At 39.7% G+C, this 27,983-nt stretch overlaps 1 protein-coding gene across 2 annotated transcripts in view; it reads left to right on the forward strand.

The window, feature by feature from the left end:
- The window catches only part of Creld (Cysteine rich with EGF like domains), a 270,526-nt gene that overhangs the window by 113,907 nt on the left and 128,636 nt on the right, over positions 1 to 27,983 (forward strand). For both annotated transcript variants that reach the window (XM_067139457.2, XM_067139458.2), the window contains one exon: positions 10,336 to 10,533. In XM_067139457.2, coding sequence (XP_066995558.1) covers positions 10,336 to 10,533 — 198 coding nt within the window. The remainder of the gene's footprint in view (positions 1 to 10,335; positions 10,534 to 27,983) is intronic.

Below are 27,983 nucleotides of genomic sequence, written 5' to 3' on the forward strand. Positions count from 1 at the left end.
TTTCAGACTGCGTCCTCGCTGGAGAAGATCCCGTGGCCTCGTGCACTGCGGGCTGGTAAGCCAGGGGGACCAGGCGTCACGGCTCTAGTTTCCTTCTAACCCCGTGGTGATCACATGGCAGGAAACTTCGTGCTCGGCCTCCCTCCTGGAACAGAACTCGCCGTCTTCTGGACAAGGTCTACAGGACAGAGTGTCGACCTGCGGAACATGTTTTATCTCGCGTGGACCCTCGTCGACATTTCTAGGTCCGTCACCTATCTTCTTCTGGCTGTCCACTGTCTTCTTCTGGTCGTCCTCCAACTTTTTCTGGCCATCTTCCGTCTTCTGGCCGCCCTCTATCTGGCCGTCTACAGTCTTCTTTCGGCCGTCTTCTAGCGCCTTAGGGGAGTCTTCATTTTTTTTTTTTTTTTTTTTTGCTGGCCGTTCTCCATCTTCTTCTGACCATCTCCCATCTTCTTCTGCCGTCTTCCAGGTTATATGTTGGATAAGAACATTTCTAAATTCAAGGGTTCAGAAAGGCGAAGTAGGAAATAATATATCACAGGAAGAGAAAGTTTGGAAGGGAATTGCACAGGGTAGTATAATCGGTCCGTTACTTTTCTTAATATACACAAATGATTTAGGGAACAATATAACCTCAAAAATAAGATTGTATGCAGATGACATAATTGTTTAGAGGGAAATAAATAACATTGAGAATTGTTCAGAATTACAAAGGGACCTTGAGAGTATCCAACAATGAGTTGAAGAAAATAATATGAAGGTTAATGGAGGCAAATCAACTGTTACAACATTTGCAAACAGGATCTTTAAAACTGAATTTGAATATACTTTGGATGAGGTAGTTATTGTTGTGTGTGTCCTCCGCGCCTACAAGCGCCGCAGCCCGTCCGACATGGATGTTTCCAGAGGCCACGAGGCCGACTGCAGTGTGCTGACATGATCGTCTGTGACGTCAGCCAGCGCTATAAAAGGAGCAACGTTTCTCGCCTCTCCACGATTCCTACAGTGTGCAGCGACCATACTACACCGCAAGTCAGACACGGAGGTACCCTCTTAAAAATGTGTTCTGAACAGGTGGACTGATTCCTGGCCATGAGTTTTCACCTCTGGACATTGCCTCATTCATCCTGCATCCCGTAGCCACGTTGAGCACCCATCCAAGCATTCTGCTACTCACTCAAGTCCCTACAGTGCTCCGACTCCAATCATAGCCTCCTGCTATATATGAACATTAAACGCAAGTTCCTTGCAAGTTATACGTCTCCTGTTAGCATTCTGCTAATACGAACTCTCTCTACAAGTTCCACTTGTTATTATACATGACCGATAGTTTTCGACTATCAAGAACATTCTCTCATTTGAACAGACTGTCTCATCAAGACAAGATTGAATGTATATAGGAATCTCAATTTGTACCTATGTAAATATTATTCAGGCCCTCAGCCTACTACCTTATATTAACATTAAACGTGTGCAACTCAACGAGCTTCAAGAAAAGTTTTGTTCTATTTCATGTACATATTGTATAAATGTGTTGAAGCAATAAACTTTTATGTTGTGCCTTGTATACCAAGTTCCTTGTATACAACACAACAATATTGGCGACGAGGTAAAGTTCCAGGAAGGCACGCCAGTATCAACAATATTGGCAACGAGGAAAAGTTACAAGTGTGTTCCACCAATACCACAATATTGGCGACGAAAAAAACTCACACGTAGGTCCCACCAATATCAACAATATTGGCGACGAGGAAAAGTCACGCAGGTACCGCCAATACAACAATATTGGCGACAAGGAAACATTACGCGCAGACACGCCAACAATATTGACGACAAGCAAACGTTCCAAGTGGTAACGCCATATCAACAAAATAGCTACGGGACACAAGTTAGCCACGCCAACACTCTGCTCACATTTCGTATTTGCAGTGCCATTCCTCCCAGCGTACGCCCCGTTCGAACTGAGGACATCCGTCCAACATTTCACGGCTCGCACGCAGCACATGTTCTCTACTGCATTCTCGCTGAGCTCTCTCTCTTTCTCTCTCACTCCCCGGCGATCGTTGAAGGTCACGCTTCCAGCTGGTTCCCCTACACGCTGTCTCGCAAGTTGTGCTCACTGTCTCATCTGTAACATGGCTAGTACCGAGCAATTGGCGGGTATATTACAGGCTTTACAGCAGCAACAACAGCAATTCATGCAACAGCAGCAGTCCGCATTGCTTACAGCCATACAAGCTCTCTCTTCCTCCGCACAAAACACCACCGTTCCTCCATTTTCTGCCTTCGACCCAGAGAAAGAAGAATGGTCAGTGTATTTAGCTCGACTTCAACAGCATTTTATCTGCCACTCCATTACGGACGAGAAGTGCCAACGAGCTCTTTTTCTCAGTTCTGTAGGAAATACTGCCTGCGAATTACTGCTGAAATGAAGCCCCGAAGAACAGATCTCGGAAGTTCCTTTCGCACAGCTCCTAGCTCGCATAAATGCACATTATGCTAAGGATCCTCACATCGTAGCAGCTTGCTACAAGTTCTTTCAATGTAGAATGAAGCCGCACCAGACTCGCACAGAATGGATTGCGGAACTATGTGGTCTCGCCAAGCCTTGCAAATTTATCTGTTCTAAGGATGGTTGTAGCACGCCCTACTCTGATTCACTCATTCGGGACAAGGTTATTCTCAATACTCCCCAAGACAAAGTTCGTTTCGACGCTGTCAAGAGTAGTAACCCTTCTTTGGAAGAAGTACAGCGTCTTGCCACAGTCTATGAGATGACTACCAAGACTGCCGCTGAAATAGCTACCAAACATGAAGTCGCTCTCATATCTCATACGGCCCGCCAGCATTCTGCTCCTTCGAACCGCCAGGTTGGCTCACTCCCTGCCAAGCGTTCCCGACGTGTTCATCCGTGCTCTTCTACGAAGACATGCATTTCTAAGAAAACTCCTCAGATCCTGCCTTCCTGCAGAGGATGTTTTAAGCATCATGACCGCCGTGACTGCCGCTTCTTCAAGTCCACCTGTGATCACTGTCATAAAGTCGGACACATCAAGACTGTCTGTCGCAGTACATCCCGCTCTGCCAGTACTCATCCTGCGTGGAATCCGCTGCGATTTTCCAGCGCTATTTAGCACAGCTTACCGCCTCCATTCCTGGTTGTGTTAATTACCTTGATGACATTCTTGTGACTGGCAAAGATCATCAAGAACACCTGTAATCTGCGCCTACTCCTCACCAAATTGAAAGAAAATGGCCTACGTGCTAATCTCGCTAAGTGCACATTCTTTCAACCTCAAGTTCACTACCTAGGTCATATCATTGATAAGAATGGCATTCGACCTAGCGAACAGAACGTCTCTGGCATTGTCAACATGTCCGGACCACAGAACATCAAGCAGTTCCAATCCTTCATAGGAAAGGCGAACTTTTACAACAAGTTCATTCCACGCTTTGCTTCAGTAGCAGCTCCTCTGAATGCCTTACACAAGAAAGGTGCTAAATTTCATTGGTTTCAGCAATGTCAACATGCCTGGCAGACTATCAACAAGGCTCTTGTCTATGCTGTCAAGCTTACTCATTTTCAGCCCGGTAAGCTCCTCACTCTCGCCACGGACGCATCTGATTATGGACTTGGCGCCGTTCTCTCCCAGAAGGATCGTCACGGACAAGAACGTCCTATAGCCTTCGCTTCCAAGACACTCAACGAACATCAACGTCACTACTCTCAGACAGAGAAAGAAGCTTTAGCTATTATATTTGGTATTCGCCGTTTCAACGAATATCTCTATGGCAACCATTTCCTCATAATTACTGATCACAAGCCTCTTGTTCACTTATTCCATCCTGGTAATAAGATCCCTGAACATTCTCTAAGGAAACATCAAAGATGGTCCATATTTCTTTCTGACTACTCCTATCAGATTGCCTATCGTAGCACATCCCAGCATTGTAATGCTGATGCTCTATCTCGCTTACCTGTAGGTCCTGATACTACTTTCGATTCTCAAGAATCTGAATGTCTTCAGATAGACATAGAACTTGAAGACGCAGTCTCCAGTTTTCCCATTGACGCTACTTGCATCGCCAAAGCGACTGATAAGGATAGAACGATATGTCGAAACCGGTCCCAAAGTTGAATAAAAGGTATTTGTAACATAAACACGTACCTAATTAGTATTGAAAAGGTTGAACCTAATAGATATCTTATCGTTAATCTCAATTCAATACGGAAACATTAATGAAGTTCATATCTTTTAATGATAAGGATAGTACACTAGCTACATTTCTTACTTATATCCGCAATGGTTGGCCTTTTCAAACCAAGCTTCCTACCAGCCTTGTACCTTATCATCGTCTTCAGCATCGTCGCACGACTCGTGCCGGAGTTATCCTATTAGAAACAGGCACCCTATTCCGATTGGTTATCCCACTTAGTCTACGCAAGCAAGTTCTCGACTTGTTACATGAAGGTCATTGGGGAATATCACGCACCAAGCAACTCGCCCGTCAACACTGCTATTAGCCCGGTATTGACACCGACATCGAGAAACTCATCCGCCAATGTGACCCGTGTCAGGTACATCAGAACGCACCATCATCTGACCTCGCTCTATGGCCTCCTGCTACTTCTCCTTGGGAAAGAGTACACATAGACTTCGCTGGACCTTTTCTCAACTCTATGTGGCTCATAGTGATAGATTCTCTATCCAACTTTCCTTACGTCGTAGAAATGCATTCTACTACTACAGAAGCTACCATTCGCGCACTTCAGAAGACTTTCACTACTGAAGGTTTACCTCAAGTGCTCATTTCAGACAATGGACCCCAATTTACTGCCACTAACTTCCAGAACTTCTGTGCCCATAATGCCATTCGGCATATTCTGGCACCACCTTTTCACCCTCAATCTAATGGTGAAGCTGAACGTTTTGTCCAAACTTTCAAGAAAAGCATGAAGAAAGCTGTATCTTCAGGTTTAACTAAGGATCAGGCATTGTTGCAACTCCTAGGAAGATATAGGACTATGCCTGGTACCGACAAACACTCCAGCTCACAAGCTCCATGGACGCCCTCATCGAACTTTGCTTTCTTTGTTGCAGCCTCTTCCTGCCCAGCCGCAGCGCTCGCAACCGAAGTTCAACGCTGCCGACAAATTATATGTCCGGACTTTCAAGTCCAATCCTCCATGGATACCTGGTATCATCTGCCGTACCTTGGGCCATCGTCTCTACGACATCCAGACCGCCGAGAAACGCATCTGCCGCCACCAGGACCAGATACGCCTCCGCTATCGTCCGTCTCCTTCTGTTGATGCCCTTGTAACACCTCAAAAATCCATTGCAGACCGAGCTCTGGACCATTTAATCAACATGGGTTCTTTACAGGACGATTCTACGCTCCTTCGCCCCGGCCAGGCTCTGTACAACACAACAGACACGGCCGACTCTCCAGCCCAGCATCGCTGCCGTCGCCACTTTGCACCGTACCGGCGTAATTAGGAGGGGAGGGTGTTGTGTGTGTCCTCCACGCCTACAAGCGCCGCAGCCCGCCCGACATTGATGTTTCCAGAGACCACGAGGCAGACTGCAGTGCACTGACATGATCATCTGTGACGTCAGCCAGCGCTATAAAAGGAGCAACGTTTCTCGCCTCTCCAGGACTCCTACAGTGTCCAACGCCTAGACTACACCGCAAGTCAGACACGGAGGTACCCTCTTAAAAATGTGTTCTGAACAGGTGAACTTATTCCTGGCCGTGAGGTTTCACCTCTGGACATTGCCTCATTCATCCTGTATCCCATAGCCACGTCGAGCACCCATCCAAGCATTCTGCTACTCACTCAAGTCCCTACAGTGCTCCGACTCCAATCATAGTCTCCTGCTATATATGAACATTAAATGCAAGTTCCTTGCAAGTTATACGTCTCCTGTTAGCATTCTGCTAATACGATCTCTCTCTACAAGTTCCACTTGTTAATATACATGACCGATAGTTTTCGACTATCAAGAACATTCTCTCATTTGAACAGACTGTCTCATCAAGGCAAGATTGAATATATATAGGAATCTCAATTTGTACCTATGTAAATATTATTCAGGCCCTCAGCCTACTACCTTATATTAACATTAAACATGTGCAACTCAACAAGCTTCAAGAAAAGTTTTGTTCTATTTCATGTACATATTGTATAAATGTGTTGAAGCAATAAACTTTTATGTTGTGCCTTGTATACCAAGTTCCTTGTATACAACAGTTATCCCAAAAGATGGCAAGTGCAAATACTTAGGTGTGAGATTTGAAAGTAATTTGCACTGGAAGGGTCATGTTGATGACGTTGTTGGGAAAGCATACAGATCGTTACATGTCATAATGAGGCTACTTAAAAGATGCAACAAAGAATTAAAAGAAAAAAGTTACTGAAGTACGGTTCGTCAATTATTGGAATATGCAAACAGTGTTTGGGATCCTTGCCAACAATACCTAATAAAAGAAATAGGTAGTGTGCAGAGGAAAGCAGCAAGATTTGTAACAGGGGATTTCAGGAGAAAAAGTAGTGTATCAGAAATGTTAGAGGAACTTGGGTGGGAAACATTAAGTAAGAGAAGGGAGAAAACTAGACTTATAGGATTATATAGAGCCTTTACAGGAGAAGCAGCATGGGGAGATATCCATGAGAGGCTTCAGTTGGAAAATAATTATATCAGCAGAACTAACCACAAGTATAAAATTAGAAGGAATTTTAGCAGAAGTGATTGGAGTAAATTTTCTTTCATTGGGAAGGGCGTGAAGGAGTGGAACAGTTTACCAGGGAACAGCAACAGGGAAAATAAATGAAGTGTTTCGACCAGTGCAGACTATTGTACATAAAAAATGTGTGTGAAAAAAATTAATTCCATCCCCTGATCCATGGAGTTTGGACAGCCAAAGTAGGGGACTGCCTGTAGGGGTGAAGTACAATGGGGACTTCGAGGGCCCTGGGACCGCTACGGTAGCTGTGAAGGCCCTTCAGGAACTCTGAAAAGTGGTGGCAAAAGGGGCTCTGGTTAAAACACAGCAGGTCGTTATGCTACTTAGGTTCCAAAATGGGTTAAAAAAAATAGTAAATAAATGCAATGTAAATTTTAATCTTATACCAGTTGCATAGTATTATTTGAATTATTCCACATACTGTATATGAGTTGACTATGATTGTAAGTATAGGATATATTATAAGTAGAATTTTTTGTAAACAATATAAATTTATTAAGGATGATCTGTTTGTTTAATAGAAAAAATTGTTGGCGTAAATTGTATATTATTGTATTCTAGAAAAATTTTCTTCTTCTCTTGTTAATTTAAAATTTAGTGCTTGTATTTTAGTGTACCATTTGCCACTGAGGTAGACATCTCATTTGCAAATAAAGAGATTTTGATTTGATTTTTTGATTTTCTTCTGGTCGTCTTTCATCTCCTTTATCCACCCATCCTGGCTTTCTACTATCTTCTGTCTTTCTTCCAATTCCCTATAGCCTACATCCAACTTCTACAACGTCATTTTCTGATTTTCTTCCATCTTCTCCACCATCTTCTTCATCATATTGAAGAGCGCATTTAACTGAGGCTCCATTTTCATGTGGTCACTGGTCTCAACTGGCATGCAGTAATTACCAAAAGATGACAAAAAGATATATATGAGCGTGCATTCACTATACACCGACGTTCTGGAATGTCCCCGATGGCGGTCGAAACCTGCAGTACCTGGTCTGCTGATTTCACGCTGATTGTGATGATTTTTCACACACGGGATCTATTCTAACTTCTGACACAATTTGTTACGAATAAAACTCCATCTGTTTCATTACTGTAATTTATTTCAGGATGGCTTAGTAAACTCACACAGACACACTCATATTTAAATACAAACAATTCTAACCGGTTATGAATGGCCACACTAATTACTGGTCTATTTACAAATATCTCTTCTGTACACACACCTGGGAGTCCCGGATGGTTGCTACCTGGGAACGTCTATAATCCTTACTTTCACTTTCCCAAAGTCCAGTCAATTCCGCGTTCGTAGGCAGCTGGATTTGAACACTGGCTATATAACACACGAGTGTTCATTGGTTCGACTCCACGTATGGTCCAGTTCTTCACACAGTCCCATGTAGTGAACAACTAAACAGCCCAACATTATTCAACAGCAGGACGATACTCACAACAGCGAACGTTAACACAGGTCCATTTATCCTCACACTCACAATAGTGTGTTTCCTCCTTGGCTCACGGCGATCCTCAGTTCACAAAGTTACATGAACACACAGTACAGTCTTTCGTTCTGTCGCCTGCACCTACACACTGGTCTCTCTGACACCACAACAACAGCTCCTCGTTCAGACCTTGGTGGGACACTGGTGACAGCCAACACCTGTGTTGCCCTCAGCCCAACCACCGAACCCCAACTCACTGAGTCTCACACTGACTCCCCCACAGAGTCCAACTCTGACTGACTGTCCGCGGCTTGCCTCCCTTTTTTTATAGCTCGTGTGATTTGATCTGGAAATTTCACGATGTCACTACAGGCAGAACATTCCTGTTGAATCTCCAAGGAACTCGCAGGTAAGCTGGCCACCGAGAGAACAATACACGGAAAGGCCGGCCCCAGCCCACAGGCCGGTTGGGAGATTTCAGGTCGTCTCGAGTCACCAGCCCCTTCCTGGAAGTACCAAAAGGGGCTACCACAGGGCTGGCACGTAACAGTATGATTGACACACGTGGTATTAGAACTAGGTCATCGGTATAGTGACATTGATACAGAATTACTTCAATGAGGTTACTATCTAAGAAATCTATCTAAGAAGATTATTGAGGATTCATATCTGTGTTTTTGTTTGGAATATGTTATGTGACTTTAAGGTTGGTTGTTTAACAGTACATCTGCGTTGATACTGAATTACAAATGTATTCCAAGGGTGGGAACTGCATGAAAAGACATGTCGTATGGCTTTTAGTGCCGGGATATCCCAGGACGGGTTCGGCTCGCCAGGTGCAGGTCTTTCTATTTGACGCCCGTAGGCGATCTGCACGTCGTGATGAGGATGAAATGATGATGAAGACAACACATACACCCAGCCCCCATGCCATTGGAATTAACCAATTAAGGCTAAAATCCCCGACCCGGCCGGGAATCGAACCCGGGACCCTCTGAACCGAACGCCAGTACGCTGACCGTTCAGCCAACGAAGCGGACGGTGGGAACTGCAATAAGTCCTGTTGAAATAGTAAAGTTTTGAATGAACATTAAGGTAAATAAAACTGAAGTCTGCTTAAAATATATTCTAATAATTAATAATTGTTAATTGGCAATGAGCATGAGACACTGAAATGTCAATCAATAATTGATGGCATTTGCAGTGCCATAACTCTTAAATATTGAAACAGAATTATGTCTTTACTATCAAATATATTTCCACAAGTGAAATTGTAACATGTTCTGTTGGAAAAATTAAGTTTTGTTTTAACTTACAATGTCAAGGTGCATGTGACACCAAAAGTGAGAGTTACATATTGATGTCATATGCATCGTCATAAAACACATTCCCATTAAAATAATATACTGTCTATATTGGAGATAAAGTTGGATGATGCTTACAATTTTAATGTTCTTTAAATTTTTCTAATATCTTCTCATGGTACAGTGTTATATGTGTAACGATTGAACAGTGCCAATGTAGCTTAAATGTTATTTAAGACTAGATTATTTATGGGGTTGATCCAAGGAGCAAACACACTGAAGAAGCCATTATAACAGGCTGAAACAAGTGTGCTTAAGTGATATATAATGAAAAGTATTGATTGCCTCTTTGAATATTTAATTAAATTTAACATCAACCATGCATTTCCATAAATTGCGTATATATTGTTCAGTGAACAATCATGCTTAGAGTAGCATCATTATTCACCAAACAATTAACTTAAATTTTTATACTCTATACTACTTTTATATGCTCCCTTTCATGCATGCAAAGCTGGAGGATATAAATAAAGACCTTATTTCATGGTTTTCTAAGGACTTTGCACTAGATAGAAGTTTACTAAGATAGGCTTGAAGTAAAAGAGAGAGATGTGGAAACTTACACTGAAAAGTTTGCCATTCTTCTGCTTATGCTGCTGAGATATACTGTATATTTTATAGTGAAGAGGATTCCTGTTGTTGTCTTGTATAATGCTAGCAAAGGGTAGCTCCTTTCAGATTAGAATTGTCCTTGTGTGGCATCTGATTATTATCCACATATAATCATTTGCAATTGCTTTTCGCCCTGCATATTATTATATGTTGCTTTTGTGTAGTGTCATACTTTAGCAGAGGAGGCTGAACAACTCTTGGAAGACTGGTGGTTTCATATGCAAGACAGTAATCCAGAACTACAGGAATGGCTCTGTATATCATCTCTCAAGTACTGTTGCCCTGATGAGCATTATGGACCTGAATGTAAACCCTGCCCTGGCCACCCAGGGAAGATTTGCTCTGGAAATGGCAAATGTAAGGTAGGATTCTAGCCTTCCCTTATTTTGCATCTGCGTAGTGTTTAGTCATGTTTTGATTCTTGGTGGTTTGATATACTAGTTACAGAAAGTTTGTAATCCTGAAATAATGGAAGTAAAATTCCTAGGCAGGAAATAAACTAGAACAGGAAGAAAAAAATGCAGTGCGCATGTGTACCACTTTTATATTTATTTATTTATCATTTATTTATTTATTTACTTATTTATTTAGTTATTTATTTATTGTACAGCGTTTAGCGCCGGGAGTGTCCAGGGGCACATTCAGCTTGCCTGGCGCAAGTCTTTCTGTTTGATGTCCACAGGCGAACTGTACGTCAGGATGTGAGGAGATGATGATGAGGTAGGGAGAGAGTGGAAATGTAGCCTGCTTCTGTTGAATAACACCTATGCTTAACATCTCTATTCAACAAATGAATCACCATCAACAGTATCATATTCTCTTGCTCCACAAGAACACTGCGGAGAGGTTTGTAACTGAATCCACACTTTTGGCACGCAATCTAGTGATTTGAAATTGTATACCACCACCTCTCCTACCCTGCTGGTCAACATTCTGACTGTAACATTGTTTTCTGCCATTGGGACTTCAAGCGACTAAGCATGGTGTCAGACCATTATGATGATTATGGCCACCAGGTGGGCTCTTTCTCTATAGTCAGAGACACTAAAAAAATAAAATTGAATCAGAATGCTATTAATAAAATAATACAAATGTAATCTATATAATATACTGGATATCATCGTCTTATATTAATGACTAGCTGTTGTATACCTATCGACGGGTTAGTTTTTGTAATTGCAGCAGTAATGCCATATATCAGATATGAGTGGCAGCAGAACAGACAAAACATCCCTCAACTAACAACAAATTTAGTCAGTCAGTGTAATGTTATTGTTGATAATTTTTAGGGCTTTCAGCACAGTCCAACCCATTCCTTTTCACCTACTTCTTCAAGTGATCATTCATTCTCATTTCCAGTATCTTTATTATCTTCTTGTTGAACAGAGGCTAATAACCATGCAGTATTGCAGGTTATAACAACCACCACCATTACCACCAGTTACCGTATTTCCTCGTGTATTAGACTCCTTCGCTGGTTTTTCGAGACGAAGAAAATGAAAAAAATAATTCTTGCATACAACACCCAGCGTAATTCGTCAGAGAAGACCAGCGATTCCACTTTGAAGCGGGTACAAGCCTTACTGCAGCTCTGATGACATCACACAAATTTGTGAATAGTTTCGTCCGTACGATGTACGTGTCAAAGTCATGCGCTACATCTTTGTTTCGTAGTTAAGAAATGTCTGCCTCCATAGCGTAGGTCTACTGCAGCTCTGATGTCGCACTAATAGATGAATAGTTTTGTGTCCAACCCGCACATTGCAAGCATGCATCAGTCGTGTTATATGTCTGTGTTTTGTAGTTAAGAATGCCTACAAGTATAAAGGTTAGCTCAATTAGCTGCCGTTCTGGGGAGGCTGAGTTCGATTTCTGGTACCGTATTGCCAGAGATTTACGAATGGCAGGAAGGTTGATATACAGTAAAAATGGTACATGCAACTCCCCTCCACTGGGGGCGTGTCTATAAAGAGCTGAGGAAACGATTTTACTTCAGTTAAGAAATATTCACGGTTGGTGCTGTTAATTAGTAGGTGTGAAGTGATCGTTTAATATCTTGTAACTTGGCCAATATAGGTAGTTTTGGAGAGAAGTAAGTTTAAAATGTAATAAAAACAATCCAGTCATAACGATTGTTTCACTCGCCAATGTATCTAGCAAATAATAATAATATTGATTTTACGTCCCCAGTAACTACTTTCACGATTTTCGGAGATGCCAAACAAAACACACTATGCATTAATAAGAAAATGGAGACAACGAACGTCCGAAATTAAGCATTATGATAATAAAACACGCATTACCGCCACACGTGTAGATATCCATAAATGCGGCGAACTTTCCTGTTATATCTTTTTCTTCTTTCCATTGTGGAACTTCTGACACTATCCAGACACTTGATACCATACCTAACCTAAACAATGCGGTCCCTCTTATCTCATTTACAGCCGTTTAGGTAAATCCTGATGTGATAAATGTAGAGAACAAGCATGAAATATATTAAAAAATATGGGTCTGGCTTTCAACAGCTGCAGTTATCCAAAGAATGCTTCCAGTCACTACGTATTACATTCGGAAGTACAACTCGTAACATATGCTAGTTATCAGGAGGTGTTTTGGCAAGCTTTTTACAGCATGGCTTTATTCGGAAGGAGTGGCTTCTGCTATGCATACACTAACTGGGAATATCAGAGACCATCTCCAGAAACCATTTGGGAAAAGATTCTCACTGTTTGGACTTTATAGTCGGGAATTAAACTATTTTTAAAATTTTTAAAAAGACTGGACCTCGAAATCCTTGAATGCTCTCGATTACAATGCAAGGCTGACAAGATGGCAGTGAAGATGACATCATTTTGAATGACGGCCTGCCGGTAGCAGGGAAGTTAGCGGCACAAGACGATAATTCAGATGACTGACTGTGTGGTAAGCCTACTACTCAACTGACAGAGACAATTGACTGGCCATTGTATCAGTATTGAATAATAAATATGGTTATATGAATACGACACCCTTATCCCTTTTCTCTATGGGGTCGAGTATGAAGTGAAACGAATGGTCGTAGCAAGTTTTTATGACCGTAAGCCCTTCCTGACGTCAACCTCATCAGAGGAATTAATGACGAATGATGTGATATGAGTAACAAAAACTGACTATATGTACTTTGTATGTAGGCCTGAAAGTCATGTTCACCAATTGTTGTCTTTTTACATTTAGAAATACTGCCTTTGAACGAAAATAGCTAGTACAATTCAAATACATTCATAAGTTAGTTAAAGAATACTGTAGAATGTTTGCATGTACAGTTTATAGCTCTTTATAGCCTAGAAGTCACGTGTTCACTGCACAAAATTTGAGGTTATCGCATATTGGACTGCCCATTATGTTTTTTGGCTGTAAAAGTGGGGGAAAAAAAAAAAGGAGGTCTAATACGCAAGCAAATACGGTAGTTTGTTACCATGACAAATGAACAGTCTTTCCACATCAGCGTAGCTTGTCGTTGGTTTCTTCCGGCTTGGCACTATCAGGGCTTTTAACACAGTCCACCCCATTTATAATTTCTTCTCACCTACTTCTTTGAGTGGTCATTCATTCACCTTTTTCTTCTCATTGCCAGTATCTTTATTATCTTCTTGATGAACAGAGGCTAATGACCAGGTTATAACAACAACAACCACCACCATCACTGCCAGTTAGTTTGTTACCATAACGAATGAACAGTATTTCCAGATCAGCGTGGCTTGTCGTTATAGAATCTCCATTGAAACTCCATTATAACTCATACAGTAAAAATGTGTCGGGTAATAAAGATTGTAAATTGCATTTTCTATCATTTTTGTTATGTTATGTTTCTTGAAATATTTGAATGCTTATGAATGTAATTATCATGAATGTCTCCAATATTATTCCTCACATAGTAAAAGGAATGAATCATAAAAATTGGAAAATATTTTACACTACTCCTATTATGTACACTGTTTTGATAAGCCAATATTAACAGAGAAATTTGACATATCATGTGATGGTCCCCTTCATGTTGCTAAGTAACTGTTATACTAATCAAATAATATATAACAAATTGCACAGCCCATCTATCCCTCAACTTGAATAGAGAGTTTTGAGAAATTATGTTAAGATGTTTTCTTGTTATACCTGGACAAACAGACAGACAGACAGAGAGACAGACAGACAAAAATTGAAGTGAACCTGTTTTTTTACTTTTATGCACCTAATTCAAGATGAGGCAAAAATTTGAAGTGTAGGGACAAAGTTATAATATTACTTATATGGATGGTGCTGTTTGTTTGACATCCTTTCGACTAAAAACATTCAAGCTTATCGTTCTGCAATGCAATTTTATTTTACGTAAATAAATATCACACGAGAACATGTTCACTTCCTTGTATAACTTACTTTATTTACACTGTAAGTCACAACACACAATTATACACATTAGCAAATGACACTACAACACTTAATAGCGGAGTACCCTGAAATCGATTCTGACAAGTACAGATATCAACAACACTGACTCGCGCACTGTAACATGCACTCTCTTGAATTCACTGACTCCGCCTCGGAGCCCAACAGTCACTTGCAGTCCATCACTTGCCTTCGAGTCCAACCCTGACTCCGAATCCAACACTTGACTCAGTCCTGACTTTTCTTGACTTCCTCACTGACTGACAGCTTGATATATATACTATTCGATCAATCGTCTAGAATTATCGATTTCTAGAGTTCTTACAACACTCTCATGGAACACACTCGAAACACTGATTGACTAGCTAGTCGAATGGGTACTCGAACTTTTGTTTACTGTTTACTAAAACACACAGAAATCTCTACAACCTTCCTAGTGTCTCTACATGTATCTGGATAATATAACCTTACAGTAAGTTTCCAGAACCCTTCATATATATCAAATTATAGTACAATAAGTCTAACATACAAACATTATGGAATTTTCTACCACTTCCGACTATATAGATTTTGAGGTTAAACTTATACACAATACGTATTGGAGATTATAGAAAAATATACTACATATTTACAGGGAAACCATGTACTAGTCATGTTTAACATTTAATAAAAGATAATTTAGCATTAAATGAACTATAATTAAAATATATTAAACATAATAATTGAAGATTTTACATCAGTTACGATGTCATACCTACGACAAGCTTTTTAGGCCTTTTCAGTCATGAAATTACCGGTGTTTCACCCCTGTGTGGCAGTGGGCTCACCAGCAAAAGATTCTGGTGGCTAGTGTGTTATTGAGACACCTCCGCAAGCCTTCTATGCAGGTCAAACAGTGATGATGACTAGGGGAAGTATGAACCTCCACTTGTATAAATGCGTGCCTTTGTCATTTATATAAAAAATTATGTTCCCAGAAGGAAACCATCATTTAATTTCATTGATTTCAAATGTTAAAAAACATTCAAGCTCTTTAGGGATTTCAATTGCTAGTGATTTGAATAGATGCAAAAGTGGCAGAATTTTCAACTCAGTAGTGGTCTTGAACAACCAGTATATCTACTGACATTAGTTCCCTTAATACTTGGTGCACCTAATAGCTGAGTGACATTGTCAGTGGCTTCACACTAAAACAGCTGAAGTTCAAATCCTTGTGAATGCAAGCAGGATTTTTGAAATGGTAAATCCCATCCCTGTTGTTCAGATTCCACATAAAATTGAAGGCTTCATAGCTAAGATCAGAATAGCCATTGAAGGCAACCAAGAGGTCATCTAAAACATACAGCTTACACGAGTTAGAATTTCTTTGAAAATATATAGTTAATGATTTATCAGTACGATCATGAATGAAATTCCAGCCCCGCTGTCTAGGGGTTACTGGAAGGCCCTAGCATCGATTCCTGGCCAGGTCAGGGATTTTTACCTGGATTTACGAGCTGGTTCGAAATCCACTCATCCTCTACAAGAACATCAAGGATATATCTGATGGTGAAGTTGCGGCTCCAGGCTAGAAAGCCAAGAATAACATCCGAGAGATCTGATGATGAGATGCAGCTCCAGTCTAGAAAGCTAAGAATAATGGTCAAGAGGATTTGTCATGCTGAAAGTGCGTCACCTGGTAATATGCAAACCTTTGGGCTGAGCAGCAGTTGCTTTGTAAGCTAGGGGTCATCAGTGCTGTAGCACCATGGGTTTGGTTTTGTTTTGTTTTGTTGTTTACTTTCAACTGGTGAATTATTGATGAGAATTTAACAAGGAAGGCCAGCTAAACAATCTTGAGGTTGAGTTTATTCTTTTTTTGTCCCTTTTAGTTTATTTGTATTAGATTACCTCTGAAGCAAAGAGCTTAAATATGTGGGTTTATAATTGGGTATTATACACGACTACTCTGTCGGCCTTTGTGAAAACTCGAAATTAAGGTCCAAATAAGGATTAGGAGAACACCTTTCCCCAAGCCCTAGGTGAAAGTGATGGACGTCTTTGGTATTTGAGCTTGAACCTACTGGCATAGGATCCTTTTACTCTTCGTCGTTTGTTGTTTGAGTCATCAGTCCATAGACTGGTTTGATACAGCTCTCCTTGTCACACCATCCTGTGCTAACCTTTTCATTTCTACATAACTACTACATCCGTTCTAATCTGCTTGTCATATTCGTACCTTGGTTTACCCCTACCATTCTTACCACCTACACTTCCCTCAAAATCAACTGTATAAGTCCTGGGTGTCTTAAGATGTGCCCTATCATTCTATCTCTTTTTCTGGTCAAATTTAGCCAAATTGATCTCTCAACAATTCGATTCAGTATCCCTTCATTCGTCATTCCATCTACCCATCTCACCTTCAGCATTCTTCTGTAACACCACATTTCAAAAGCTTCTATTCTCTTTCTTCCTGAGCTAGTTATCATCCATGTTTCACTTACATACAATGCCACGCTCCAGACGGAAGTCTTCAAAAACATCTTTCTAATTCCTATATCAATGTTCGACGTGAACAAATTTCTTTTCTTAAGAAAGGCCTTCCTTGCTTGTGCTAGTCTGAATTTTATGTCTTCCTTACTTCTACCATCATTGGTTATTTTACTACCCAAGTAACAGTATTCATCTACTTCCTTTAAGACTTCATTTCCTAATCTAATATTTCCTGCATCACCTGACTTTGTTTGACCACACTCCATTACCATGGTTTTGGATTTATTTATTTACATCTTGTACTCCTCCTACAAGACTCTCTCCATACCATTCAGCAGTTTCTTCAGATCTTTTTCAGAGTCAGATAAAATAACAATATCATTGGCAAATCTCAGGGTTTTGATTTCCTCTCCTTGGACTTTGATTCCCTTTCCAAATTCCTCTTTGATTTCCTTTATCGCCTGTTCTGTGTAAACATTGAAAAGGAGAGGGGAGAAAGTGCAGCCTTGGCTCACTCCTTTCTGGATTGCTGCCTCTTTTACAAAACCTTCGATTCTTATCACTGCAGACTGATTTTTGTGTATAGATTGTAGATAATTTTCCTTTCTCGATATCTGATCTCGATCACCTTCAGAATTTCAAACAGCTTGGTCCAATCAGCATTATCAAATGCCTTTTCTAGATCTATGAAAGCCATGTACGTTGGCTTGTCTTTCTGAATTCAATCTCTAAGATCAGATGTAAAGTCAGGATTGCTTCACGTGTTCCCACATTTCTTCTGAAGCCAAATTGATTTTCTCCCAACTCAGTTTCACCTTGTCTTTCCATTCTTCTGTAAATAATACGTGTTGAAATTTTGCAGGCATGAGATACTAAACTAATGGTGCGGTAGTTTTCACACTTGTCAGCAGCGGCTTTCTTGGGAATAGGTACAGCAACATTCTGCCGAAAATTGGATGGCACTTCTCCTGTATCACACATTTTACACACTAAACAGAATAACCTCTCCTTGCTGGTTTCTCCTAAGGCAGTCAGTAATTCTGAGAGTATGTCAACAATTCCAGGTGTCTTGTTCCTACTTAGGTCTCTCAAGGCTCTGTCGAATTCTGACCTCAAAATTGGGTCTCCCATATCATCAGCATCAACAGCCTCTTCTTGTTCCAGAACCCTATCATCTACGTCTTCACCTTGATACAACTGTTGGATATGTTCCTGCCATCTTTCTGACTTGTCTTCTCAGAAGTGGTTTTCCATCTGAGCTTTTGATATTCATACACCTAGTTTCCCTTTCTCCAAACGCCTCCTTGATTTTCCTGTATGCAGCATCTATCTTTCCTAGGACCATACAATCTTCAACATCCTTGCACTTCTCTGTCAGCCATTCTTCCTTAACTGTCCTGCACTTTCTATCTATTTCATTCCTTATTCACCTGTATTCTTTTCAGCCCTCCTCATTTTTTGGATTAATGTACTTTCGTCGTTCGTCAATCAGGTCTAGTATCTCTTGAGTTATCCATTGTTTGATCATTCTTCCTTTCTTCAGCAGCCTTACTAATCTCATTCTTCATGACTCTCCACTCTTCCTCTACTGTGTTTCCTTCAGCTTTTTCATTTAGTCCTTGTGTTACATGTTCCTTGAAACAATCCCTCACACTCTTTTCTTTCAACTTTTCTAGGTCCCATCTCCTTTCATTCCTCCTTTTCTTCAATTTATTCAATTTCAGATGGTATTTCATGACCAACAGGTTATGGTCAGAGTCCCCATCTGCTCCTGGGAAAGTCTTGCAATCCAACACCTGGTTTCTGAATCTCTGCCTAATAGTAATGAAGTCTATCGGATACCTTCCAGTGTCTCCAGGTCTCGTCCATGTTTACAGCCGTCGTTTGTGCTGTTTGAACCAAGTGTTAGCAAGGACCAAATTATTATCGGTGCAGAATTCAACCAGCCGGCATACTCTTTCATTCCCTCGTCCCAGTCCGATTCTCCTACTATGTTACCTTCTCTTCCTTGGCCTACCACTGCATTCCAGTCTCCCATCACAAATAGATTCTTGTCACCTTTTACATATTGTATTATATCTTCTATCTCTTCGTATATTCTTTCGATTTCTTCATCATCCGCTGAACTAGTAGGCATGTAGACCTGCACTATTGTGGTGGGCATTGGCTTGGTGTCTATCTTGACAACAATAATCCTTTCACTGTGCTGGTCATAATAGCTTACCCGCTGCCCTATTTTCTTATTCATTATTAAACCAACTCTTTGCATTTTCTCTGTTTGGTTTTGTGTTGATGATTCTGTAGTCGCCTGACCAAAAATCCTGCTCTTCCTGCCAACGTTTTTCATTTATACCAACTACATCTAACTTTAGTCTATCCATCTCCTTTTTCCACGCTCCGACTCGCAGAATGTCAGTATCCATCTTCCTGATGATTGCCCCCTCTGGTGAAGTCCCCACCCGGAGATCCAAATGGGGGACTATTTTACCTCCGGAATATTTTACCCGGGAGGAAGCCATCATCAGTACATCATTCATACAGAGAGAACTGCATGTCCTCGGGAGTTAGTTACGGCTGTAGTTTCCCGTTGCTTTCAGCCGTGTAGCAGTATCAACATAGCTAAGCCATGTTAAGTAATATTACAAGATCATATCAGTCAATCATCTAGACTGCTGCCCTTGCAACTTCCAAAAGGCTGCTACCCCCATTTCGATGAACTATTCGTTAGTCTGGTCTCTAAACAAGTACCCATACGATACGGTTGCACCTACAGCTCGGCTACCTGCTTCATTGGGACACGCAAGCCTCCCCACCGCGCAAGGTCACATGGTTCACAGGGGAGGCCTTTTTCTCTATGGGTGTGTAACACCTTCACTCTTAAATATTAGCTGTTATGTGAACCCTGTAAACTCACAGGAATTCACAGTTAGCTCACCTAATGTTTGTAGCACAACATCTTGCAGTATGGTGGAAGTCTGGTATTCCAAGTATTAGCATCTCTGGTATAATGGTAGGACATCTGGATAGAGATTTCTAGATTCAGATTTGATCCCAAGGGATGTGAATATTTTTTCTTCCATTCTTTTTGTAAATAAATCAAGCTTGTTAAGGAAAGAAGAATGTTCTTTAACTTGGCAAGGACATTAGATATATTAATTGCACCTCATAATAACATAATAAGTACTTCATTCATACGTCTTAATCTCTCAAGGAGGAACACAAGTTGCTTGTGAGGCAAAAGGGGGTGAAATTTCAAAGGTGGCAGGGTGAGAGATATAATAATAATAATAATAATAATAATAATAATAATGATAATGATAATAATGATGATGATGATGTTTTTACGTCCTACCAACTACCTTAATGGTTTTTGGTAAGCCGAATTGGTGGAATTTTGTCCCGTAGGAGTTCCTTTGTGTGCCAGTAAATCTACCGACCCAGGGCTGACATATTTGACATATTTGAGCACTTTCAAATACCACCAGACTAAGCCAGGTTCGAACCTACCAACTTGGGCTCAGAAAGCGAGTGCCTTAACCATCTGGGCCACTCAGGCCAGCTGGAGATTAAAGACAGAGGGAAAGGAGGAAAGGGGGTGACTATGTTGGGGCTGCCTAAATTTCATACTTGTATTTACTGGATGTAAAGTGGTTCACAATCTTAGAACTCCTCAGTTTTGGGGAAAGAAGTAGAAATAGGAAATCTGTTGTTGACTTTTGACTGTGAAACACTTACCAAATGAACTGTGTGCATGGAAATGTGTTGTTTGCATTTGCTTTTATGGTTACTCATCTGTGTGTACAGAGATAAAGAGTGCTATCTAGTGGGCAAGGCAGTTCTTGTGTTAGAGGTAGTGGAAAACATTGTTGGTTATTATTTTTACAGTAATATGTTTTATGTCGCACCGACACAGATAGGTCTTATGGAGACGATGGGATAGGAAAGGCCTAGGAGTGGGAGGGTAGCAACCATGGCCTTAATTGAGGAGTTGGATGCAATAACAGCGTAAGAAGACTTACGTTATTTTGAGAAACGGAAGCTTGAAGTTTATAAATGTTCTGAGTTAAAAGTAATATTAGGAATCAACCTGAATTTCATTTAAGGACATTTAAAAGAGCCAGAAAATGTATTTCCCAAAGAATTTTATTGATCTGTTAGCTAATAAGAAAGACAGAGTTATTTAAAATTTCATTTTATACGCTGTTATTGCATGAAGAGCAGGAATATTATATTTTGCCATACACCAGTATTGATCAGGGAGTTAGGAAAGCATGATAGCCCACTATAGAGGAACAAAAGTGGCAGTTTATCCCACCTCAGTTCTCCAAAATGTCTAAACTGACTAAAATTAAGAACAAATTCCTAAAAAAACAAAAAAATTGTCAACTAAGAAAGGTAAAACCATTAAATTTATTCTTTATTTAATATTCACCTTTTTCGTTCTTTCTCGTAAAGTGACAAGAGAATTTTGTTACAGTGCTCTCTCCAACCATGGTATTAGGCTACGGTAATTGCCCCCCCCCCCCCCAACAAATAGTTGAAATGTTATAAAATTAGAAACATTCCTTTTTGAACAACTTTTATTCCTATTTTCATTTACAAAATGATTATTTAAACCTAAAAGAAAATAAAAGGAACAAAAAACAGATCGCAAAGTATATAATTGGGATTTAGACATTGTGTGTCTTACTTGTTTGAAATACTCAAATGTATCATTGATCAAAATCGGGATGATTCATCTTCATATGCTGCATTAGCAGATTCTACGGAATCATTGCACACAGACATGACTTTCACATACCACTCAACATTTTCAGTTTTTAAGTATTTCATTAGTGAAATAACATCAACCCTTTTGTCTGCTTTTACACCACACTTTCTTACATCATGTAGCCTCAAATCATTAAAACTGAGAAAGCTATCATTCCTCTTTAAGAAGGTAAATGGCACATAGGAGTGTAGGACTGTGACTCTGATACAACACCATTACGGTAATAATGTCACACAAACTTCTGTATCATGAATCTGTTGCTTTTAGCAGAAGGCATTCTTAGAAACATAGGTCAAAATGCTGATAACCAGTCTTTTATTAAATGTGACACCACAAAACCTTCTCTTCCACTCAGTGACATCTTCTCCAGCCAGATAACTGGCGACAACTTAACGTGCCACTCGTGAAGCATGCCTCATGCAATAACAGCGTAGCGCATGGTACCCGTTTTAGTGAGCTCCTGACCTCTAGCGGCATCCTAGCGAACTAAGACCTGGACTGGGTTGTAGTGAAGGGGCCAGGAAATCCGAAAACAGTATTCATGCAATAACAGCGTAAGTAGACTTACGCTGTTATTGCATCTAGCTCCTCAATTAATGTATGCCTGGTATGAAAATGGGAAACCTCTCAAAACCATCTTCAGGGCTGCCGACAGTGGGGTTCGAACCTACTACCTCCCGGATGCAAGCTCACAGCTGTGCACTCTTAACCGCACGGCCAACTCGTCCGGTAACATTGTTTTATAAAACTGTCAGTGTGCCCATTGATTAGTGTCATTTGATGTGAAGCCAGGGTGGTGCCACTTACAGGAATTCACAGTGGAAGGAACCATACGATAGTGGAGGTAGGAACGGTGTCTTTAGGTCACAACAGGCCAGTTTGGCAGAAGATTTATTGTGAGATGAAGGAAGTGAGGTATGAAAATATTCTTAACTAGCAAGATACCCGTGCTTCGCTACTGTATTATACTGAAATTTATAATTGAATGCTTATTGTTTTAGATATATAATCCACCAAATTTCGCGATCTGACTCGTTTTCTAATAGATTACGGCAAGTTTCATCCCATTTTTCAATCTTTCTTTCCAGCAATTGATTTCGTACTTCCCGGGCTATGTCCAGGTATTCCACCCGGTCAGTTGGGTCCCTAAATCTTTGCCATCTTTTCCTATAAGCATTTTTAATATGGATGAAATCCTTCAGGAGATCCGGCGTGGTGTCGTCTGGGGTGCCTTGGCGGTATTGAACCCGCGGCCAGACTGCGTTCTTAGTCATTACCCGCCCAGGACCCGTTTCCAGCACGGTCCGCACATTTGATGACGGTCCAGAACTATTATTATTATAAATGTTCTGGACCCCACAGCAAGATGCAAGACCGCTACTTGGTTATAAATTACATCTGCTGTCATTGTCATTGTTGACAATGTGACCAACACCATTGTCGCACGTAGGCAAGTGTGCAGGATTTCTGGTGATACGAATGACATACTTTCATGCATTATTGACCTTATTATAGAGGTGAACAATTTGACGGTCAATCTCATTCCTATCGTTTATTTCAAATGTGTTTAAATTTTTATTTATATGCCAGGAGAATCTACTGTAATCCAAGAACGTTCTCTGAAGGAAAAGATGGCTCTTGAAAACGAACCCAGGAAAGATTAAAAATGATCGGTTTATGATCAGAATAAGTACATCGAAAATCTACAGCCTGTTTCCAGTCATTCGACAGGGTCGGGAATGGAATGAATAATGCCCCATCTAGCGGCGACAATAGGAATTGTGCCGGCTGCTGTAGCACTTCTCTGGGGCAATGATCGATGAATGACAAATGAAATGAAATAGTGGACAGTGTTGCTGGAATGAATTATGATAGGGAAAACTGGCGTATCCTGAAAAAAACTTGCCCCGCCTCCGTTTTGTCCAGTACGAATGTCACATGGAGTGACCGGGATTTGAACCACGGAACCCAGCTGTGAGAGGCCGGCGCGCTGCCACCTGAGCAACGGAGGCTCCTTATAAGCACATTATGAACAGTAAAATCAATTGGTCTCACCTCCTTTTACACCCCACCGCCGTTAAGTTTATTTACCCACCCCCCCCAAAAAAAATTAAAAGAAGGCATGTTTCTTTATGTTTAAAGGAGATTCCAAACACCAATGTTCATGTCTATTACCTTCAGTTTTGAGATATAAGTATCCCCATTAAATAATTCACCTTTTTTTCCACTTCCTTTCACACTCCCCGCCCCCCCCCCCCCCCCTAAGTGAATTTTCTGGCAAAAAATACTTGTTTCTTTAATAGAAAAGGATCTTCTAAATACCAATTATCATGACTCTAACTTCTTCAGTTTTTGAAGTGTCCTCATGAAAGGAATTCAACTCCTTTTCACTCCCGTCCCCCAAGATGGTTGCCCCCCCCCCAAAACGCATTTTTCTTTGTTTTAAAGGAGATTCAAATACCAATTTTCACATCTGTAACAACTTTAGATTTATTAGATGTATGTATTCTCATACAATTAAGTCAATTAATTTTTCAATTCTTACAAACCCCCCCCCCCCAACCTTCATTGGATTTTCCAAGAATACGTGTTTCTGTATTTTTAAGGCAGATTCCAAATATTAAATTTCATGTCTGTAACATCTTCATTTTTGAGATATCAGTAGCCTAATTAAATCAACACCATTTTCAGTCACCCCCACCCAAATGGTATTTCCGAAAACTAAAAATACATGTTTCTTTATTTTTAATGGAGATAAAGAATATCATTTTTCACTTCTGTAACATGTTAAGTTTTTTGAGATAATACTGTAGAAATTCTCATTTTAAAATTTCACCCCTTTTTAGTTCCCCTTAAGTGGAGTTTCCAAAAACAAGTCGCCTATGTTTCTTTACGTTTACAGGAGATTCCAGATACCCACTTTTTACATCTGTAACATTTTACGTTTCTCAGATATACTGTAGATATAGTCTTTCAAAAAATTCACCCTAATTTGTCACTCCTGTTTAACCGCCATTAATTGGATTTTCCAAAAACAATAAATACATGTTTCTTTATTTTTAAAGGAGATCCCATATACAAATTTTCAGTTCTTTAATATCTTCAGTTTCTGAGATATAGGTATCCTCATTAAAGGCATTCAACCCGTTATCACCCTTTTACACCCCTCCTAATGGGATTTACAGAAAACAAAAAAATACGTGTTCCTTTATTTTTAAAGGAGATTCTAAATACCAATTGTTACATCTGTAAACTTTTAAAGTTTTAAGATGTAGACACACTCATTTTAAAAATTCACCCCCGTTTTCACCCCCCATTATTTGGATTTTCCAAAAACGAAAAAATACCTGTTTCTTTATTTTTAAAGGAGATCCCAAATACCAATTTTCAGGTCTGTAATATCTTCAGTTTCTGAGATATAAGTACCGGTATCCTGATTAAAGGCATTCAACCACTATTCCACCCTTTTTCACCCCTCCTATTGGGATTTTCTGAAAACAAAAAAATACATGTTTCCTTATTTTTAAAGAAGATTCTAAATACCAATTTTTACATCCGTAAACTTTTAAAGTTTAGAGATATATATACACTCATTTTAAAATTTCACCCCCCTTTTCACCCCCTTAGCGACAGAATATCCAAAAATTCTCTCTTAGCGAGCACCTACATCTTAATATGAATGTATCCCCAAAATTTCATTTCTTTATGTCCAGTAGTTTTGGCTCGGCGATGATGAGTCAGTCAGTCAGTCAGTCAGTCAGGACAAGTTATTTTACATATATAGATTAATTGCTGTCAAGAATGATGCTGGGTAACCAAAAATTACATAAGTAGAGAAAAGGCAATTGGAAGGAGTAGATTTAGTATGGATAGTACAGGCAAATATAGTAAAGTAGCTCCTTGCACCAAAGACTTTGCTGATGGAAGGACAGGTCTTCAAAAGGAGAACAGATCGCTTTACCTCCAATTGCTAAGTTGTAATACTGGGAGAATTTGGCACAGTAGGTGTAAAAACTGCCAAAGCAGAGATATTGATGATCACTCTGCTTCTTTTGCTTGCTGTCTCTTTCTTACAGATATCAATAGATTACACCCTCTTTTTGCACTGAAAGAATCCAAGATTGCACGCTATTTTGTTAAGTTCAGAGCAAACCCAAGGTGAGGTTTAGATATAGTCACCCCTTGTCTTCCCTTTTCTACCATTCCTTTCATTGCTAACATCTCCCCTATCTGCCATTTGTATTGTAATTAGTCCTTTAATTGCAGAAGGTATGTCAACATTTTTGCATTGTAACAGAATCTTTTTGCATCCTTGCGTAGGCAAGTTGACCTTCCTTTGTACAGTTTCCTTTTTCAACTTAATTACTGTATTCAGAAATTCCAGAGGCGTTATTTGCTTAGGAATGTATATTGTATGTATACATTTAGTTGAACTTGCAATTTTTTACACAAGAAATACAGCTGTATCACTTAAACACAATAAAAATCAACAAAACCTTAAACTGCCGTATTTCACCTCATAATTGTCACACTTTTTATTACAAAATTTTTGAAAAAGTAGTAGGGTGCAAATATTATGAAATTTTTTAATAGCAGTATTTTTATTATTCAGAAAATTAATTTATAACTAAATTGTATTTGATACAAGTTTAAGGTGCACGTAATACTCATGTGTATACATCAAAATAAATAGTCCAAATCTAAATTCTTAATTTATTCGCAATAGTCTGGCCAACATATCTCCAATCTGAAAATAAAAATGAACTTATGTTAATTGTCATTGATTTGAGCATTTAAGTTAAAATATTACACTTGCAAAAAATTCTTTGTTGTGAAATACAGACTTACAAAATGAAACTTAAATTCTCACGCACACATATCTGGAGAAATCACGTCACGCACAAACACAACACATGATATTTATCACTTGTAACATTCCAGAGCAGCCGACACTTCCACGAGAGTACTTAATAGAGACGAAATGGAATAAACCTACATATCCCCAGGACATGGAGAGGCCCATTTGAAGTGAAATACAAGGGTTGCGAGCATTGGTGTGCCTACTCATTAATTTCCCAATACCAGAATGTTCGATTATGTATTATAGCAGATGTCGGCAGCTGGTTACATGACAATGTTATAAAGAAAGAACGCATTAATTTCAATATTTACTATTGATAAGAAATTTTTTTTAAAAATTAAATTCTCAGTGACACATTTTGTCGCAGTTTGCCTGCTCATTCTGATACCAGTACGTCCCTGGTTGCAAGGCTTTGAAAGCTGTACCGTAGTAGATAACAAGTGTGTGCAGTGCTGGTATTTCCCAGTGCCATTGCCGACAAGCGAAAACTTACAGCCTTACATATCTCAAATCAGAACTCGTAATACTTCACTGGTGAATAAATTGTACACTGTCTCGCGACCACCTTGTCAAACTGCCGATAAGGCATGCTTTGTATGCAAACTGGTATTATTAATTTATTTACTTATTTATACATGTGCAACATCTCGCAAACATGACTCTGTTGCTAAACTGCCCATAAGCCATATACATATTTAAATTGCGCATTTATATGCAATTTACATTGCAGTTCCATTTACCTTTTCAGCAGCTTGACGAGCAAAATTTGACCATACAACAATTATGCGATGAAATTTTAAAATCTGATTTTTTAATTGAAAATAAAGGATGCGTCAATTATGTGTTGGTGAAAATTATGCGATGAAATACGGTACATATACATTACCATGAAATAGCATATGTAAAGTAATATTATTTTGAATAAAACTTATTGCGCCTTTTATAACCATGGCTATAACACAAATACAATTTGGACTACATTATTATAAATTTAACAACAATAACAACTCCAATTAGTTTAGAAGAATGATTGTAACTTCATTTCATAGCTTAAATTTGTTTGCAGTTTGAAAAAACTAGTCATTTCAGAGGCAGTGGAATCTTGAAAATTATGATTTGATATAAAGAGAGGGGTCCAAAGAAATATATACAACACATTTCTGTAGCAGTTATGTACGTAAGATTCTAAAATCTGAATTGAATTATGATGGCAGAGTGTAATATCATGTTGTCTCTAAAGAGTCACTACGCCATCCGTGTAAAGAACATGATTAATGAATTCTGAA

This window comes from Anabrus simplex, chromosome 2, assembly GCF_040414725.1.
Source record: "Anabrus simplex isolate iqAnaSimp1 chromosome 2, ASM4041472v1, whole genome shotgun sequence".
NCBI lineage: Eukaryota > Metazoa > Arthropoda > Insecta > Orthoptera > Tettigoniidae > Anabrus > Anabrus simplex.